Source organism: Crinia signifera, chromosome 7 (genome assembly GCF_055691185.1).
Source record: "Crinia signifera chromosome 7, ASM5569118v1, whole genome shotgun sequence".
Taxonomy (NCBI): Eukaryota; Metazoa; Chordata; class Amphibia; order Anura; family Myobatrachidae; genus Crinia; species Crinia signifera.
Window position 1 is genome coordinate 41,561,541 of NC_139223.1, and position 19,321 is coordinate 41,580,861.

Genomic DNA, 19,321 nt, shown 5'->3' on the forward strand with positions numbered 1-19,321 from the left:
ATATTCTCGGTATCAATGACAATACCCAAAAAACTGATCACAGTCGCAGGGCCCTCCGTCTTACCTGGAGCAAGCGGGACCCCAAAGTCTGCCGACACCCTTTCAACAGTCCTCAACAATAAGTCACATACTCCGGTCCCCCCAGGACCAATACATAAGAAGTCATCTAGGTAATGAATAACTGAACTACACCCAGAGAAATCCTTAACCACCCACTCCAAAAAAGAACTAAAGGCCTCAAAATAAGCACATGACAAAGAACAACCCATCGGTAAACAGCGATCAACAAAAAACTCCCCGTCCCAACAACATCCCAACAAACGCAAACTGGTTGGGTGAACCGGCAGCAAACGGAATGCCGATTCAATATCAGTCTTTGCCAACCTGGCCCCTTTCCCAAACCGCTTCACCCACTAAACAGCCGCGTCAAACGATGTATAAACCACCGAGCAGATGTCGGGGTCAATGCCATCATTGACCGACGCCCCTTTTGGAAAAGATAAATGGTGGATAAGGCGAAACTTGTTCGCCTCCTTTTTAGGCACCACCCCCAATGGAGAGACTATCAAATCTGGCCATGGTGCCGACCCAAAAGGTCCGGCCATACGACCCAGCTGCACCTCCTTAAGCAGTTTTTCCTGCACCACCTCTGGATGCTCCTTTGCAGACTTCAAATTCCTCCTAAAACTCCCTGAAACCTGCACGTCAGAGGGTATCCTAAAACCTTCCCTAAACCCCTCCTCCAACAACACTGCTGTCTGCTGGTCAGGATACCTACGCAGATAGCCCAGCATCCTTTCCAGCCGAACCGGTGTCTCCCCCTTTTGAATTACCGTCCCGTGACTTCCCTCTGAAGCATTTATTTGCACCATGGGTCCCTCCACACGAGGATCATTCATGTTTAAATTTGCATTTTGCCCCAAACCGACATGACCCGTCATTAAAGGCAAAGCAGAGTCCCTTCTGTATGGCCGTTCCATTTGTGGCCTCCCTCGGCCCCCCCCCCCCCCGTCCCCACGAAAGGGCTGCCCACTTTTTGTGGGAGCCGTCACCTTTAACCATAAAGCAATATCCTTATGGTCCCAACGTATGTTAGGGCGAACCGCCTTCCTCTGCCTAAACTGCTCATCGTACCTGAGCCAAGCCAAGCCCCCATACACACGGTATGCCTCTCCTATCGCATCCATGTAACAAAACAAGCCTGAACAATTGTCAGGTGCCTTCTCCCCAATCACACTAGCTAAAATAGCAAATGCTTGCAACCAGTTCGTGAATGACCGCGGTATCAGCCGATACCGCCGCCGTTCCTCCTCCTCCTTCTTCTCCTCCTTACGGGGCCTATCCAGATTAAAACGCTCTAAAGGGAGCAATGAAAATATATCAACGTATTCCCCTTTCCAAATCTTCTCCCTCACCTCCTGCTTCAGGTGGGCCCCCAATGGCCCCTCAAAGCATACATACACCTCCCCTTTCGCAGTGTCACTGAGCCTCCCACTCTCCTCCTGCGTCCCAACACTGCCCCCTTCTGCCCCTGCACTACTGCTACTTTGCTCACCGCCGGATACCGGCACCCCGCTGCTCACCGGCACCCCACTGCTAACCGGCACCCCACTGCTAACCGGCACACTATTACTGACTGGCACACTAATGCTAGCTGGTGTGCCCGCATTCTGCGGCGCCCATGCTGCCGCCGGGGACGGCCCCGCCCCCTGCCGCAAACCCACCAACCAATCTGCAAAACCACTCAATAATTCAGTAAAACCCCTACTCATTTCCCCTTGGAGGGCTAACCCTCCCCCCCCCTGACTCTGCGCTAAAGCATTAACAGACATAGAGACAGACTCACCAGGCTGCCTGGGGGCTGTGAACCCAGCAGCCGCAGGTCCAGTGTCCTGACGAACTCCAGCCAATGAGGAAGGACCAGGTATTTCTCCATCATCTGCTGACGCTGCCATCTCTCTTCTCCTGTCATCCCGACCCTCAGGTACAGCACCAGCCGGCGTGACCTCGTTGGAGGCGGAGCCAGCTGTGCGCCTCTCGCTCCGTGTACCAGGCCTGCGGTCCTCAGCCTGTACTTCTGCCCCCCTGGCACGACTCACCCCGCGCTGGGCAGCAGCATGCCCCGCATGCCCCACCGCACCAGGTCCAGTACCACGCACCGCCGGATCTTCTTGCACGTGGGGGGGATCCCCCCCGCGCGGAGGGTTCCGCCTGCTGGTTGGATTCCTCCCAGACCTGGTCCTGCGGGCGGAAGGTGCCCGGCCCGCAGCCTGGCCTGGAGGGTCCCTAACGGGGCTCCGTGAACGGCGCTGAACCCTGGGGGACACAGATGGGCTAAAGCGCTCCGGAGGCCTGGACCTCCGAGGCCGTGCACCCGCTGGAGCAGCCTCCTGCGTTGCTGCTCCCAGTCCCCCCAGCAGACCTGACATCTGCTGCTGCAGCCACTCAGCCCCTCTGGTGCCAGCTGCCTCCCTGAGGGCAGCAAGCGCAGCAGATACCTCCGCATCAGCGTTGCCTGGGGAAGCCATGGACAAAACTATTAGAAAAACTCATGTCGACCTTTTGGCTGCCGCCCTTCCCATTGTCGACCTTCCGACCCTGTCAACCTTACCCATATCGACCTATCTCAGATGTCGACATAAAGCCTACCGACCTTCAGTGGTCACGCTAAATTGGGTCAACCCAATGACCCATACCCGGGTATAAGGGAGGGTGTTTGATGTCAGAACTGGCCTGCATCAGCCGGCACACACTGAAAATCATTTCATGGTGAGTGAGTTGCGAATGGATTTTCCGATATACACAGATCGGCGTGATTTTTGCACACACAGCCTTATACAGGGGGTCCACTCTGGCAGGGCCAAGGCTATCTGATTGCAGGGTTGTGCTAAATCGCCCAGCAGCGATCACATCTGAATAACCTCCTTTCTTTTTTGTCATTTTCAGGTACTTGTGTATTATCAGGGCGCCCGCGAAATTGGCTGAAAATCGGCCGCAGATTGCATGCAAAAATCGGATGTGATTTAGCGGGTGATTTTCGGCCGATTTTCAGCGTTTTACGGCCGATTTGCATGCTATTCCATCATTGCACACCCCACTATCCAAGTCAGCCCGATGCATGGCGAGTGGACGCGTTACGCCACCGAGCCCGAAGCGTGGCGAGCGCAGCAAGCCCAGCGAGGGGACACGGATTACTTGATGTGTATTCCGCGTCCCCTCGCCACGCTTCAAGATCATTTTCCGCGTCCACTCGCCACGCTTTGGGCTGACTTGGATAATGTCCATCGTAGTGCATCGCATCGCATGCAATATAGCGGCATGCGATGCATGCAATGCAAATTTTAATTGTACAAGCACCCTGATGGGTGCTTACAATGTTAAATGCACCCCCATTGTCAACGCCACCCCCACTATCAACACCAACCCAAAGCGTGGCGAGCGCAGCTAGCCCTGCGTGGGGACGCCGAATACATGTAAAGTAATCCACGTCCCCTCGCGGGGCTCGCTTCGCAAGCCACGCTTCGGGCTTGGTGGCTCGCCACACTATATAATCATCTCCACGCCGACGTGGATAGTGGGAGTATGAAAGGTCAGAGGATGCGTACCGCCGCCCCTCGCGGGCTCGCAGCGTTCACCACGCTTAGGGTTGGCGTTGATAGTGGGAGTGGCGTTGACAATGGGGGTGCATTTAACATTGTAAGCACCCATCAGAAAGCTTGTACAATTAAAAATCGAATCGCATCGCATCATATGCCACTTGCTGGCATGCAATGCTATGCAATATTTAATTGTACAATCAGGGGCATTTTCCTGAAAATCGCATCTCATACCATCGCATATGTTATGCCATGGTATGCGATGGGCGCCTTGCTAGGAAACAAGTACCTGGGGGTGTGCAAGGATGGAAAAGCATGCAAATCGGCAGGAAATGGCCGAAAATCGGCAAAAAATCAGCAGAAAAATCGGACGCCTAATCGCATCGCGGATCGAATCGGCCGAAAGGCTGCAAATCGGGCCGATAAACCGTGTGCAATATCGTATGCGATTTACATTAAATCGGGCACCCCGATAATACACAAGTACCCAAATTGTGTACTGTGGCTATGCAGTGTAGAACCAAGGATTATTATAACCAGTGGCGGTTTTTACCTATGGGCTGCAGGGCTGCAGTCCCTCCAGGTAAAATCCGCCACTGTAGTGAAGCCAGATGCAGTCTGTGAGACTGCTCTGGCTTCACTGTGACTGGCAGTGACTTCCTAATGAAAGTCCAACCTGCTAGTCTCACAAGGCAGTCCCATTGGGAGGCGTTCCCTCCCTCCAGGACGTCTCTACATGGGCTGCTGAGCTGCAGCCCATAAAAACCAGGTTCCACGTATGCGGCGAACGATCCTGCGCATCTGCCGGACATATCACATCCAGAGGCGTACGCGAATGATACTGCGCATCTGCTGGACCCGGGACCCTAAATCAGGGTTGCCAACTTTAATATTTTCCTCTCCGGGAGAAGCCCGGAGACGAGAGTTTCAGCAGCTGCTCGGGGGCGGGGCTCGAGTGCAACGTCACTAAGCCCCGCCCCATTATGTAAAATCGTTGAATTCACGGATCTCTGTGGAGGGGGCGGGGCTAAAATGACGCGATTTTGCCATTTTAGCTCCGTCCCCTCCTCTGAGACCCGCGGATTGCAGCATTTAAATGCAGCAATCGGGGGCGCAGCGGGGGTCCCCCCTGAATCCGGGAGGGCTGCCCACCCTTCCGGGGGGCCGGGAGGGAGACCCGATTTTCGGGAGACTCCCGGCCATTCCGGGAGGGTAGGCAACCCTGCCCTAAATATGCCTCTGGGGACTGCTGCAAAAACAGACTGGGGGCCAGCGCATGTGCAGTACCGAAGTAGCTACTGCGCATGCGCCGGCCCCACGTCGGGGAACGGGATTGGCAGCAGCGGAGACCACGAGCACAGCTGCGGCAGCAGCAGAGGGGGGTGGGCCACATCACGGTATCCCTCCTCCTCCACAAAGGTAAGAGCCACCAGTAAAGGAAATAAGGTTCAACATTTCATTAAAACCCGTGTGAAAATATAATGTTTATTTTGTGAATCCAGAATTCTATTTATTTATTTTTTTAGCTAAATGAATTTACAGCCCTTTCCCTGTAGGTCAGATTTTATTGATCCTATATGCACACATTTTAAATGCAATAGACCAGATTTATGCATCTCATCAAAATGTGTGAATATAAGTGTCAAGGACTTGTTTTCTCTTTTTTTTTTTTTTTTTTTGCAGTAAATACTTTTTTTTTTTTACCAGACAAGACCACGACTCAAAGTGGTCCTGGAGAGGTGGGGGAACTCATTTTCCACTGCCACCTAATTACCCCTTCCTCTCCCCTATAATGGCCCTTTCAGACTGCACTAAAAAAAACAACAGTATTTTGCTGATTTTTATCCGTTTTAAAACGGTAATCTGTGCGGTCTGAAAGGTGCAGAGTGATTTTACCATTTCCAAAAAAAAAAAAACGTTTTTTGGAAACGGTAAAAAAGCATAGTCGAACCCGTTTCAGACCCGTTTTTTTGCGGTCTGAACGGGTCTGAAATGTTATTTAGGACCCCACACTGCCAAGGTACCAGGGGAGGGGGGTCCCCTGGCAGCTCGGTCCGGTCTGGGGGTGGGGCTGCAGGTGGGCCCCGCAGGGTCCCTTTGGTGAACACAGCGCCGGGTCCCTTTGGGGAATGTGAAATGAGCGGCGGGGTCTCCTGCAACAACCCCCACCCCCCTTCCCCGGAACTCACCTCAGCTGACCTCGCTCTTGGTGAACAGTGCACAACACAGGCACAGTGCAGCCTGCAGAGCGCCGAGCCCCTCTGGGTCCTAGGCTTGATGCTCTGCAGGCTGCACTGTGTATCGTGCATGCCTGGCTGGGGGGCCGCTGGGTGTCATAACCATGTTATGTTGATGTTTTGTTACTGTCTATCTTGTGCAAGCTGACTATTTGGTATCAACCTATTGACTGTCTAACTAGACACTGTCAACCTTTTAATCCGGCATGAGGGCCTATAAAACAGGAGGCCCCGGGGTAATGGACCCCCTGATCCTCCGACTGATGCATCGGGCATCATGCATTGGGTTGACCGCTGAAGGTCGACATGGCTTAAGTTGGCTAAGGTGGACAGGGTTGGAAGGTCGACACAAGCATTAGCTAGGCTAGGTCGACATTACTTTTTCACAACATGAGAGTGGGCCCGGTCCAGGCACACTCTCAGACCCCCTTCACACACCACTGAGACACAGGCCCTGGAGGTTGTACACTGCCTGATAAGGGGAAGCTGCAGCCACCTAACATCAGTGTACATTATTATATATGGCTGCAACTGCCCACTAGGTAATGGTAATACAGCCACCTGCTTTGTGCAATGTATTACAAGGGGTTACGTGACAATCTAATGGCTGACATGGTCACACACAGTCATTCTGCAGGGACTTTGCTGCTTGCACAGTTGAAGCCACTGTTTCCCGAGTCACCGACATATAAATGTAGGAGGACGTATGTATAATGTGACTCTCATACACCAATAATACAAACGTACAGTATATATATACATGATGGAGACATTTAACAAAAACGAACACTGAAATAGTGTACATGCTATTATTTGCCTAGCACGTGCTGGAGGCTGTTATGTGACTGCAGACCAAGCTAGAGCAAGATATAACATGACAGCCCCCCCAGGACACTACAAGAATGTCAGCTATCTGAAGCAATAGAGTACAGCTGAAACCTTTCCTGTGCAGACATTGGGAAACTGACCCCCCATCCAACACACACACACACACCTCTAATCCACAGACTCCAATGCTCAGATCCCCAACACACACACACACACACACACACACACACACACACACACACACCTCTAAAAAAAATAATTCTTGCCTGCACAGTCAATCTATGCTAAGCAATTTCTGCTAGCAGGAGAAAAATAGGGAGATGTTGGCTAACCTTCTAGGAGATTTTGACTATCTAGTCAAAATCTCCTGTTAAAAGTTCTCTGTGTACCCTTTATTCCCCTTGCTCCCAATACATACACACACCTCTAATCCACAGACTCTAGCATTCAGATCCCCAACAGACAGCTCCATACCTCCCAACTGTCCCGCGGCCGGCATTGTCCCGCTGCGGGGGGGGGGGAGTTGGGAGTTCCCCCCAATCTGACCGAATAGACGCCGTGTGCATGCGCCCAGCATCTATTCGTGACCGAAAAGGGGTGGGGCTTAATTTGTGTAAGCTGCACCCTCATTTGCATAGGCCACGCCCCTTTTGGGCACTCGATTGTCCCTATTCTACTACCGATAAAGTTGGGAGGTATGCAGCTCCCTGCAAAATCACACACTTCTACCCCTCCTCCCAATACACACACATCTCTAATGCACTGACTCATACCTCCCAACTGTCACGATTTTAGAGGGACAGTCCCGATTTTCGGGTACTGTCCCGCTGTCCCACCCGCGGCAGGCATTGTCCCGCTGCGGGGGGGTGACAGTTGGGAGACCCCCCAATCTAGTAGAATAGACGCTGTGCGCATGCGCACAGCGTCTATTCTCGTATGAAAATGAGGTCACGGCTAATTAGCATAAGCCGCGCCCTCATTTGCATACGCCCCGCCCCCTTTTCGGGCGCTCGCCACAAGTTGGGAGGTATGCTGACTCCAGAACTCCAACATACTGCCACCTCCACACAGCAAACTCACACTTCCCTCCTCCCGACACACACCTCTAACACACAGACTTCAGAACACACTACCCCCACACACACTCACACCAAGCACACACTTATACCCCTCCTCTTAACACACAGACACAATTATAATGCACAGACTTCAGGGTTCTTCTGGGTCCCAACACACCATCGAACCTCTGAGCAACCCTATGCTCTCTCTTAATCAGAATCTCACCTAGGCTCCAATTTAGACCTGATCACTGGACTGCGCATCTTCACAGCCCCGCCATCAGTAGGCCACCTAATATGCTTCGGCCTCTCCAGCTGCTTATGGATTTGTATACCTGTGTTTTCTAGCCAGCTTGGTTACTTCCCCCAATCGCTGACTACCTGTCACTCACTTGTAAATAAATCCTCTGTACTCAAGGGGTTGGGATCATTTGGTCTATTGCATTATGGTAGAAAGTCATTAGGTCGAATCCATTAGGTCGACATGCTAAAAGGTCGACATGACTCTAGGTCGACATGGGAAAAGGTCGACATGATTCTAGGTCGAAAGGTCATTAGTTCGACAGGTCATTAGTTCGACAAGGTCATTAGTTCGACATTGTCTATGTCGACATTCACAAGGTCGACATGGGGTTTTCACTGTTTTTTTACCTGAATGTCAACACAGTCGACATGGACACAGTTTAAAGTGCACTGCATCCCCTCGCATCGCTCGCTGCGCTCGCTATGCGTCGGGCACGGTGCCTCGCTACGCTCGGCACACTATTTTATTCTCCCACCACGCCCTAGTGGATGGTAGGGCATGAAATACCGCCTGTCGGCACATGTTGGCTCAAAAAACAGTGAAAAACTCCATGTCGACCTTGTGAATGTCGACATAGACAATGTCGAACTAATGACCTTGTCGAACTAATGACCTGTCGAACTAATGACCTTTCGAACTAGAATCATGTCGACCTTTTCCCATGTCGACCTAGAGTCATGTCGACCTTTTAGCATGTCGACCTAATGGATTCGACCTAATGACTGTCGACCATAATGCAGTAGACCAAATGACCGCATCCCTACTCAAGCCATCACTAATCCAGGCCCAGACATAACCAGTGTATGTGCATGTATTCTTACCAGCTTTACCAGGCAGGTTCACCAACTGCTTGCGTACCTTGAACACGACTTACGGCTGCTTCGTTCTTACGCTATTCCACTAAAATAATAAAACCTTGTAAGACAAGGGCCACTTGTGATGGTCCTGAAAAACGACATGTATCGCAGATCTGAGCGTCTGAGTAAGATGTTGCAGACATGGGGCCTCATTCAGAACTGATCGCACGGTTGCTAATTTTTGGAGCCCTGTGATCAGGTATATGCTGCCCCACCAGACAAAGCCCGCCCTGGGCATACCTGTGAATTACTTAGCTGGATTGGGAAATAGCTTTAAATCTATTCGCAAGCTGCTCACCCTAGAATGATTTTTCCAGTGTGTTCATTCTGTGCATAGCCCAGGACTTACTCCGCAGCTGCGAGAGAAACAGGCTGATGGGGGCCGGAGCTGACATCACATGACTTCTGCTCAAACGCCAGGGCAGGCCAGCATTTTCCCTGACACTTCCAGAAAACAAGCTGTTACTTCCCCAAATTGTCTGCTTCCTGTCAATCAACTTGCAAAAAAGTAGCAGTATTTTATCGTATGAAGGCCTCATGCATGCATACTCCTTGCCGTACGCATGAACAGTCTACCAATAATTGACTGGCCTGAATGACCCCCACTGTACAGACACCTGCAAATAATTGCCAGCCTGGTCCAACATGAGAAATATGATTTCCAGTACATTAAATGATATGTAAAGTATACAAGTCAGTGAACTTATAACATACATATAATTCTTAAAAATGAGTGAATCTCAGCGTATCCTTGCTTTAGAAAACTGCGGTTTCCTTGTCTTAAAATCACGGTATTCTAAATCCTGCAGTCTGCAGTGGTACATCATTGCTCACATAGGAGTTAGTGGCATACAGTCTATGTCATATTGGCACAGCAAATCTCACAGTATTTCAGGTTAGACTGTAGGGACGCAGTAGGCAAGGACCCTATTCTGGGAAGTACATGTTTTATGGTGTTGTTAAGGCAAACCTCCCAACATGACCCTCTCCAGGAGGGACACATTGCTCTGCTCCTGCACTTCCCTCTTAATGTATGATTACCATCACCTGTGTTAAAGCACCTTTCTTATCAATTAACCTGTTCAACACAGATGAAGGTAATCATACATTACCAGGGAATCCTGGAGCAGAGCATTGTGTCCCTCCGGGAGAGGGTCATGTTGGGAGGCATGGCAGGGTTGCCGACTTTTAAATGCTCCTCTCCGGGAGAAGCCCGGAGAGGAGACTTTCCTTACCCGATCGGGGCTTGAATGTGACGTCATTAAGTCCCGCCCCCATTACGGGAAATAGCAGAAATGACTGATCTCCATGGAGGGGTGGGGCTAAAATGACACGATTGTGCCATTTTAGCTCCGCCCCCTCCTCTGAGACCCGCGGATTGCGGCATTTACATGCCGCGATTCGGGGGACTCAGAAGGGTCCCCCAGAGTCCGGGAGGGTTGCCCACCCTTCCGGGGGGCCGGGAGGGGGACCCGATTTTCGGGAGACTCCCGGGAATTCCGGGAGGGTCGGCAACCCTGAGGTATGGTTAAGGGTGTAGTCTACTGTCAAGTAACATCTAAAGACCCCCATTCACTATGCGACTTCTCCGAGGGGTGAAATCGCATACGAGGCCCCTTGAACCAGCGGGACACATACTATACATCATATGCGGTCCTTCTGCATACAATATAACGTATGCAATCCTGTTTCCCACTACCGGGAGGGGGGCCAAGATGGAGATCGGCCGTGCAGCAGGTTCAATCAGACGTCAAACTGCATCACGCGATCTCTCGGCCCGGTCCATTGGAATCAGGTAAAAAGAGGCCAAATTGGACTAGTGTATGGGGGCCTTTAGGGGCACATTTAACAAACATTGAATTTTCAAAGCCACTGATTGTCAGCGGGTTTGATAAATGCTTGTAATTAATGCTGAATCAGGATTGTTTAGAATTTGCTGTTTGGAATCCATTACTCAAAACAGACATCAATTGGAACGCAAAAGTAAATATACACCCAAATCTCTAAATTACTAGTGAATGGAACTATTATATGTAAAATCTTGTAGCAGGTCAAACATTGAGGAATGAAAGGGAGTCTGAGCAATAGGGAGACAGTCCTTCCTTGGATATAAAATCTGCATTACTAAAACACAGTGCTCATAAGGGTATTACAGACTGCCCCTTATCCATCCAAAGCAGGCCCAGATCCAGGTGTCTCTAATTTTCAGGGAAGCCCCTCTCAGTGACACAAGCACCACATTTAACTTAATCCCTACAGATTTATATAGGTCTGTCGCCTTGCCTGTCCAGACAAAATTGTCTCCTACGGTGGCAAACCCGGACTTATCTCCAATGCATTGCAGGAACATACTGTATTCTGTGATTTGATCGAGCTCTGTAATGTACTTGTGGATAGTGCGGACATCTTAACCATTGTGACACAGCGGTTCTCCTTGTCCTAATTTAATGGTTCAGAAATATTGGGAGCAATGCTAACACTGAGAGATACAAGCAGGTTACGTTAGCACACAGATGGACATAATGCATTAACAGGATAACACACATATCTGACAATCTGTCACTCACAGGATTGCCTTGCTATCCCACCTGCACTTCCATACAATAGGTTTGGCTTGTCTTTGGGCTTTTTGGGAATGGTTTGGGCTTGTTTGGGAACTGGAGCATTACTAGGGGGGCGTGGATCACTCCAGGTGGCACTATCTATTGGGGTGACACCAAGGGCTGGGAAGGAACCTTATGGGGCAGCCCAGAATCTGCAGGAGTGCTGGGCATGCTTCTCGAGGGATGAGAAGTGGGGCATGCCAGAAGGCCACACAACCTTTGCACTGGATGACACCAACCATAGTGGCGCCTACTTTTCCATATCCTGATGTAGCCAACGAGTCCCCACCCAAACACAATGGCCCTAATTCAGATCTGATCCCAGTACAAATTTGTTCCCAAAATGGGCAAAACCATGTGCATTGCAGGTGGGGCAGATGTAACATGTGCAGAGAGAGTTAGATTTGGGCGGGGTGTGTTAAAACTGAAATCTAAATTACAGTGTAAAAATAATGCAGCCAGTATTTACCCTGCACAGAAACAAAATAACTCACACAAATCTAACTCTCTCTGCATGTTACATCTGCCCCACGTGCAGTGCACATGGTTTTGCCCATTTTGAGAACAAATTTGTACTGCAATCAGATCTGAATAAGGGCCAATGTACCATTATAGTATACAGAGGACAGTGCTATGATGGGGCAATTTAATGCAAACCGCACCATCTTACCCCCGGGGCGGGTGGGCAGCATATTAGAAACCTGTGAAATACAGATATCTCCCAAGTATAACAGGGAGGTGGTAAACATGCATACAGAAGTACTTTTTAAATACACCATAACCATTATGCAGTAAAATAGCACTGCCTGAGAGAAGTATGCTAGAGCTTGTATAATGTAGCTCAACAGCATCTGGTGGTGATGTGGCTACGACTGTGCAAGGTAATTAATATTAAGGTAAACCACATATCTAAAAATTCTATATACAATTACTACAAATGGCTTGTCTAGTAATCCCCAACACTATCATTCCACTAATCCAGTCTAACAGTGAAAATGAAAACTTTCATGCAAGTGTGTGACTGTGTGCAGAAAACACTCCTCAACCAATATGGCGGAGCCAGGGCGCAGCCGGCACCCACGTGATGCGTCAGACCGGCGCAAACACGCTGTACACCACCGCTCTCATTGGCCGCCCATGGAAACCTAGACTTGTTCTGCCTCAACCAACATGGCGTCCTTTCGTCTCCTGCCACGATGATTGGATTAGAACGCCAAGGAATCCCGCCCCTCCTATTCTATTGCCGTTATCTGATTGGCTCCGGTCCCGGCCCGGCCAGGATGACTTCCGGAGGATCGGGGTTGCTCGGCGCTGTCATTTAAGGGAGGGAACGGGACGAGAAGCAAGAACGGCAGCAGGGCTAGCTCCTCCCCTCAGCACCGGAAGCGGAAAGAGTGGTCGACAGGGAGATCCCCCCTGGGGATTGGTGAAGGCTGCACCCCCATCTTACAACAGTTATCTGGCTGGGTGTGGCTCCGACACCTACAGGGCACACGGGGGGCACATGTGCCATTGGTTTTCTTCCCCTGACCCTCTCTACTGAGCCCGCCCATTGTATTCCATCACCATTCACATCTGGGCAGACTTCCATTCCCTGCAGCTCTATAGCCTCCACCCCCTGTACTAATATATATGTTCTATATTAGCACAGCCACTATCTGACACAAGTCCCACACCCCCTTCCTCCCCCTGCCAGGCATGGAGGGCCCTCTATAGGTTGTTGCCTCACCTGGGAATGGTAGAGGGGTAGCCCCTCCTCAGGGGGTGACTATTATATTTTAGCAGTTACTGTAGTGATATGAGATGGTGCCAACAACGTAATCTTATTATACTTCACCACTGTATAGTTATGTAGTAGGTGCCAGTGGAGCCCATACCCTTACAGTGCCATTTTATTGCCAGTCAGGGCACCCACTGAGTTTATTGCCAGGGTGACATGAGCTGTGGAATAGTCGGTGGCGCCCAGTGACCCGAGTGCAAGAGTAATTGGCGGCATGGTAAGTATAGACTTATGCACTTAAGGTAAGGGGGTGCTGGTATAGGTGCAGTATGTCGTACGGAGACCTCTGCACAATAAAAGAGGCTGACCAGTCTGTATGCTGTAAGGACTATGGTTCTATAACCGGTGCAGAGACCTGTCCCATTTTAGCAGCTGGGATAGATGTGGATCTCTTCTTATTCTGGGACCTGGTGATGAATTATCCTGGGCTCATTTCAGTAATTGATGCACAACAGGCTCTACATGAATCCATTATTTAAGCTCCAGTTGATTCAGCCTTGAATACGGCAGGTAATTCTCCAATGGAATAGGTTATGATGCACTGTTAGAGTTTCCATATAGAAAATACTGGAGTATCGTCAGATGAGTTTTGAGTCTGTCGGGGTGTAGTGGTTTCGGGATGGTCATCGCATAGAGATGTTTCCCAACAATCAATGTTTTTGAATAGACGGTAGCGTTTTTACCATTCGATGGCAGCATTCTGATATTTGCCGCCATCAAATGGTAAACATGTGATGGTTATACTGCATCCCACACCTCAGTCCCATCCGAAGGTGACCATCTACAGAGATTTTGCGCATGTGTAAAATGGTGTTTTTTGCATATGCACAAATCAAATAAATAGTTATTCTTTTAAATCAAATACTTTTTGATGCAATGGTCAGAAGATTCGATGGTGGAAGCCCAGCCATAATTTGATGGTGGCTTCCGATGTCCATCCCTAGTTTCTGTGTAAGGTTGCAGATAGTGTGGAGGAAGTCTTCATTCAGACTTTCATTTTTTTTTATTTGCACCTTTTTATTGCATCATTCTTATGCCCTCCTATTTCTAAATGGATGCTGTAGTGAGGCAGAAATCCTTTTGCAATAGTACCATAAAGCGAATGTCCTATCAGTAAGCGTTGCTTTTTAAAACATGGGGGCATTATGCCGTGTTATTTAGAATAATCTGAGCACCTGTCTCCAGATGCATTTATTAGCCGCACATTTCTGTGAAAATATATAAGTGTCACAGTGTCCGGGAGTTGTAGAGAGACGCCCATATTCGGCTCTACCCGCTGTTTGCTGCAAAGAGGCATCAATCGGGCAAACAGACCTTCTGATTGGCTCCATAGATGTAAAGCCTTTAGAACAGGGGTGTCAAACTCAAATTCATCGGGGGCCGCATCAGCAGTTTGGTCCCCCTCAAAGGGCCTGTTGTATCTGTAGGACTATGTGTCCACTCTTTATTATCATAAATTATTGTCACTGCATTCAATTATTACTGTTTTTTGTAATAATGTAAGTAATAACTAGCTCTGAAAGCAGAAACATAGTCAAAATAATGACAAGTAGATATTCAAGCAGGTGACCTGGGTTAGCAGGACTCTCGCTAGAGTTCTGGACTGGTGGTGACAGTGGGACAGATAATGATAATGACCCTGGACACAGGCAGCCACACTGCAGATTTGTGGGCTCAGGCTGCGGCTGCGGCTGTGGCTGTGTGCTGCCGGCCTGGCTCTCTGCCTGCCCGGCCACGGACTCTGGACTGGACAGACTGGTCTGGACAACAAGAGACAACACAACTGTGCCCACCCCACTGCCGAATTGATGCCACTGCTGCACAGCACGGCACCACAAGCAGGAGGCAGCTCACCACCGGGCCGGCGTCCAAGTCTGACAGGCAGCCGCATGCACGTCACGGTGTCACTGGCACTGCTGTCAGGCGGGAGTGTGTCACACATGGCAGCACCGTAGTCGCTGCCCGCAGGAGGAGCCGGGGAGGAGTCGGGCACGTCACACAGTGACACTAACAAGTCTGTGTCCACTGTCCTGCCTCCCTCCTCCTCCCAGCGAGTTCTTTGGTGGAGTGACTGTGTCACCCGGCTTCCTCACGTTGTTAGGTATGTCTCTCAGTTTCGAGTCGTGATGTGACACTCACACTGTGATGGCTTCCCGCAGTAATGTAATCGGCGCCAGGCAGGGGTGGGTGGCGGCGGCTGCGCGGGCCACATGTCGAGGTCTGGCGGGCCGGATTTGGCCCGCGGGCCTTGTGTTTGACACCCGTGCTTTAGAAAGACATTTCTACTGTGTACGGGATCATATTTAAGCAGAGACACACCCCCCCAGCCCAAACGGCAGTGACATGCCTGTTGTGTTGTTACCGCCACTCCCCCAATGGTCCATAGCTGTCACTCACTATGCTAAATAACCCTCTCTGTGATCGCCATTGCAAGACCAGGGCAACATCTGCTCAGTGCGACTTGGAGGTATTTGCCAATAATCACTTAACTGAAATAATCAGGTTTGCATTCATCTGAGTCAGGCCTCCTTTTATGTCCTGTGATACAATTATCCTATCAAAATGTCCTAATGGTTTTTATTTAGTGGCCATGGAATAATCACTTGACCTATAATTAGTCCAAATTAAACTACATAGTCTTTTCATGTTTAGGGTATTAATCCATTTTTCTTTGTTGGCAGGCGTCTGAGGAGGCCTCGCTGAGAGCCTTGGAGAGTCTTATGAGTGAATTCTTTCACACGAGTACATCCAATGAACGGAAAAGAGAAATCGGTAAGACATACTAAGGTAGATTTATTAAGCTTGTTGAAGTGATAATGTGGCTGGTACTTTATCACCGGCTAATCAGATCCAGCCTGTCATTTCACAGTTAGGAGCTTATTGGACGGTGATAAAGTACCAGCCACATTGTCACTTCACCAAGCTTAATAAATCTGTCACTTCACCAAGCTTAATAAATCTGCCCCATTGTGACCAACAGTGCCAGTTACTTGTATAGTGCCAGCATACTGTTGTGCTTTTATATTTGGTAATAGTAATAAAACAATGACAGACCTAGAGGCAAGAGGGCCCTGTTCACAAGCTTACCTTCTGCAGTGCAGGGGAATAGGCGTGGATACCCAAGGTAGGGCCGATACTATTGCCCCTGTTGTGTTTTTTTTTTGTGTAGGTTATTTGATCCAGCCACACAGCAATGCTGTCCTAGGTACAGGAGGATGTGTAAGTGCTGAAAGAGAACCAGTGTTGTGTGGTGGGCTGTCCCAATGCGACTGTATCCCGGAGCGCGGAAATGCACCCAAACACCCAACTCAATGAGCGCCCAAGCCAATGCCCAAATACCCAACTACGCGAACGCTCCAAAATACCGAAGCGACTGAGCACCCCTACTCCCAAATACATGAATGCATGAAGAACCGAATACCCGAGTCCCACAGATCTTTGGCTGCATCTTCTGATTTTTCCTACAGCAGATTAGGTCAAAAAATCCATGGGAGTGCGCAACAGATTTGCAAACTGTTTGTGGTAAAAATCAGCCAATGATCAGCCGAAAAATAGCTGTAGTGTGTGGGCACCTTTTTAGTCACCCAGTCAAAAGTCAATAAGGTTTGTTTGACCTGACCTCCCCGAGTAAAGCCACGCTGTTTGGGATCCTGTAATTTGAAGGATTTCAGATTTACAACTCTTTATTTTAAGAGTTTACATTAATTTCCCTACTATTGATGTGAGCCTCACTGGTCTGTAGTTGTTTGAGTCTTCCTTGCTTCCACATTTGTGCAGTGGTACTCTTTCACTCTTTTCCAGTTCTCTGGAATTACGCCTGTAGCAGGTGACTGGTTGAATAATTATGTTACTGGTGCTACCACCACCTCTTCAAGCTCTTCAAGTATCCTTGGATGTGTCCCATCTGGCCCCACTGATTTATCCACTTTTAATTTTGGTATATGTAACTTCATAATGAGATCGGAGGATGAGCACTATTGATCTATATGCACAACCTTTCGGACCTCCGTTAAAGGCATCAGTGATGCCAGAAGTGTACTGACCCCTGGCCGGATCAGTTGTATGCAGTCCTATTCAGACTAGTGGGTGTATGTAATACAATGCTGGTACTGTGTTCATTGGAGCAGCCCATATACGGCTAGTGTTCTTTCTAAGTGTTTGAAAGGTGCATTTCAAAACCCATTCAGTTCCTGTTTCCGGCATGGGGTGCCCTCTTTGCTGTTGTGCTTCTAGCACACTCTGGTCTGTATTTCAGTGCTGAAATACAGACCATGCAGTCCTTTAGGCACCACAACAGAGAGCAACACCCCAGACAGGAAAGAGGAACTGCGCAGGTTTTGAAAGGTGCAGGGTACTACTGTATATGGTCACATGTGCACATCTTCAATGGCTTATCGCTATTTATCATGTTCCAAGACAGTATGTAGCTTTATTAACACTAATGCAGGCCAGTGATGGCTAACCTCGACACTCCAGCTGTTGGTGAACTAGAAATCCCAGCATGCCCTGCATCAGTTTAAGCATGGTCAAATAGTAAAACTGTAGCAGGGCATGCTGAGATGTGTAGTTCAACAGCTGGAGTGTCGCCATCACTGCTTTATACCTTTCCGTGTTGGTAAAACTATGAAGTTATGCACTTATTCATGTATGTATATTTGTATGGAAGTAGAGCTGGTTCTTTTGTATGTACCTGCTTATCTCACCCTGTTCTCTTCCCTACAGAGTCTCTGCTGAATAACTTTGCTCAGCAGCTTGGAGCCTGGAGGTTCTGCTTCTACTTCCTGTCCAGCTCCCACAATGACTACGTCCTGATGTACAGTCTCAGCGTATTTGAGGTGAGAATAGCTGCATCGGGAGGTGTTGCCGGCTGGCATGTTGGAGTGGGAATAGTCTTTTCTTATTTTTCAATGTTTATAAAGTGTATGTTGTATTAGCCCCAACAGCTCCCTGTCATGTGCCTTGTCTAACGCTCTCAGAGCCTTTAGTTTATAATGCTGAACGTTTGGATCCTGCTGTTGAGCATAGCAGGAGACCAGATTTTAATGGAAACCTGGGGAGTACAAAAGTGATCATGGCTGTAGCTGGGTGCATATTTGGGGGTAGACACAGCCGTGAGTCAAAATGGCCTCCATTGACTTTACAGGAAAGGTCTCACTGACTTTTTTGCTTTTAAGCCTATGGAGTTTCAAGCAAATATCGGCTACTGTATTGGATGTTATGCGCGTATCGCGGATTGCCAGCAACGGGGGATTCAGTCAGGATGCCAACATTCAGAATAGATGTCGACATCCCAACTGCCAACTCCTTTGGATTGCTGGCGTCGGCATGCTTACAGCTGGCATCCTGATTACCAGTCATCTGTATGTATCCCGGCGACAGATTGTGCCTAAGTGATTCTGCCGCCTGATCTGCACAGTACTCTTACAGACTGCTGACATCCTAGGGAAGGTTGTTGTCGGGCTATTCTGACATGTAGCACAACTCTGCGGGCAACCTATAAATAGAGAATACCCGACATCGATGATGGTCAGGGGAAGTGGTTTGATGGTCCATTGCACACCGCAGGAGCGATGACCATCGCTTGTTACACAGCAGAATTGGCTGTGATGGAAGAGAGTACAGTATTAACCAGATTTAGTACTCTACAATTTAGTCTCTCTCCAACATTATCAGGCAAGGTTGGACGATTGTACTTAATGCACAGATTCTCAAAGTCGGTCGTCAGGACCCCACACCGTGCATGTTTTGCAGGTCTCCTCACAGAATCACAAGGAAAATAATTAGCTCCACCTGTGGATCTTTTTTAAAATGTGTCAGTCAGTAATGAGTGCACCTGTCTGGGGTATGGTATGACTGCCCTGCAATCTGTATACCGACATCGGAATCCCAACTGCCAGTGCTCCGACAGGGGGGCCGAGCGCAAGGAAGCCCCTTGGGGCTCGTTAGCTTGCTTTGCATGTCACAGGTTCTATTTTCCCTAAATGGGGGCCGTGGACCACCACAAAGGAGAATAGCCCCTGTCAGTCGGGATCCCCCTTATCGGAACACCGGCAGTCAT

The 19,321-nt window shown here is 49.3% G+C and overlaps 1 protein-coding gene across 2 annotated transcripts in view; it reads left to right on the forward strand.

Annotated features, from left to right (window-relative positions):
• Positions 1 to 12,735: 12,735 nt before the first annotated feature.
• The window catches only part of XPO6 (exportin 6), a 31,993-nt gene continuing 25,407 nt past the window's right edge, over positions 12,736 to 19,321 (forward strand). For both annotated transcript variants that reach the window (XM_083152891.1, XM_083152892.1), the window contains exons 1-3: positions 12,736 to 13,480; positions 15,945 to 16,035; positions 17,986 to 18,098. In XM_083152891.1, coding sequence (XP_083009017.1) covers positions 13,478 to 13,480; positions 15,945 to 16,035; positions 17,986 to 18,098 — 207 coding nt within the window. In that variant the 5' untranslated portion in view covers positions 12,736 to 13,477. The remainder of the gene's footprint in view (positions 13,481 to 15,944; positions 16,036 to 17,985; positions 18,099 to 19,321) is intronic.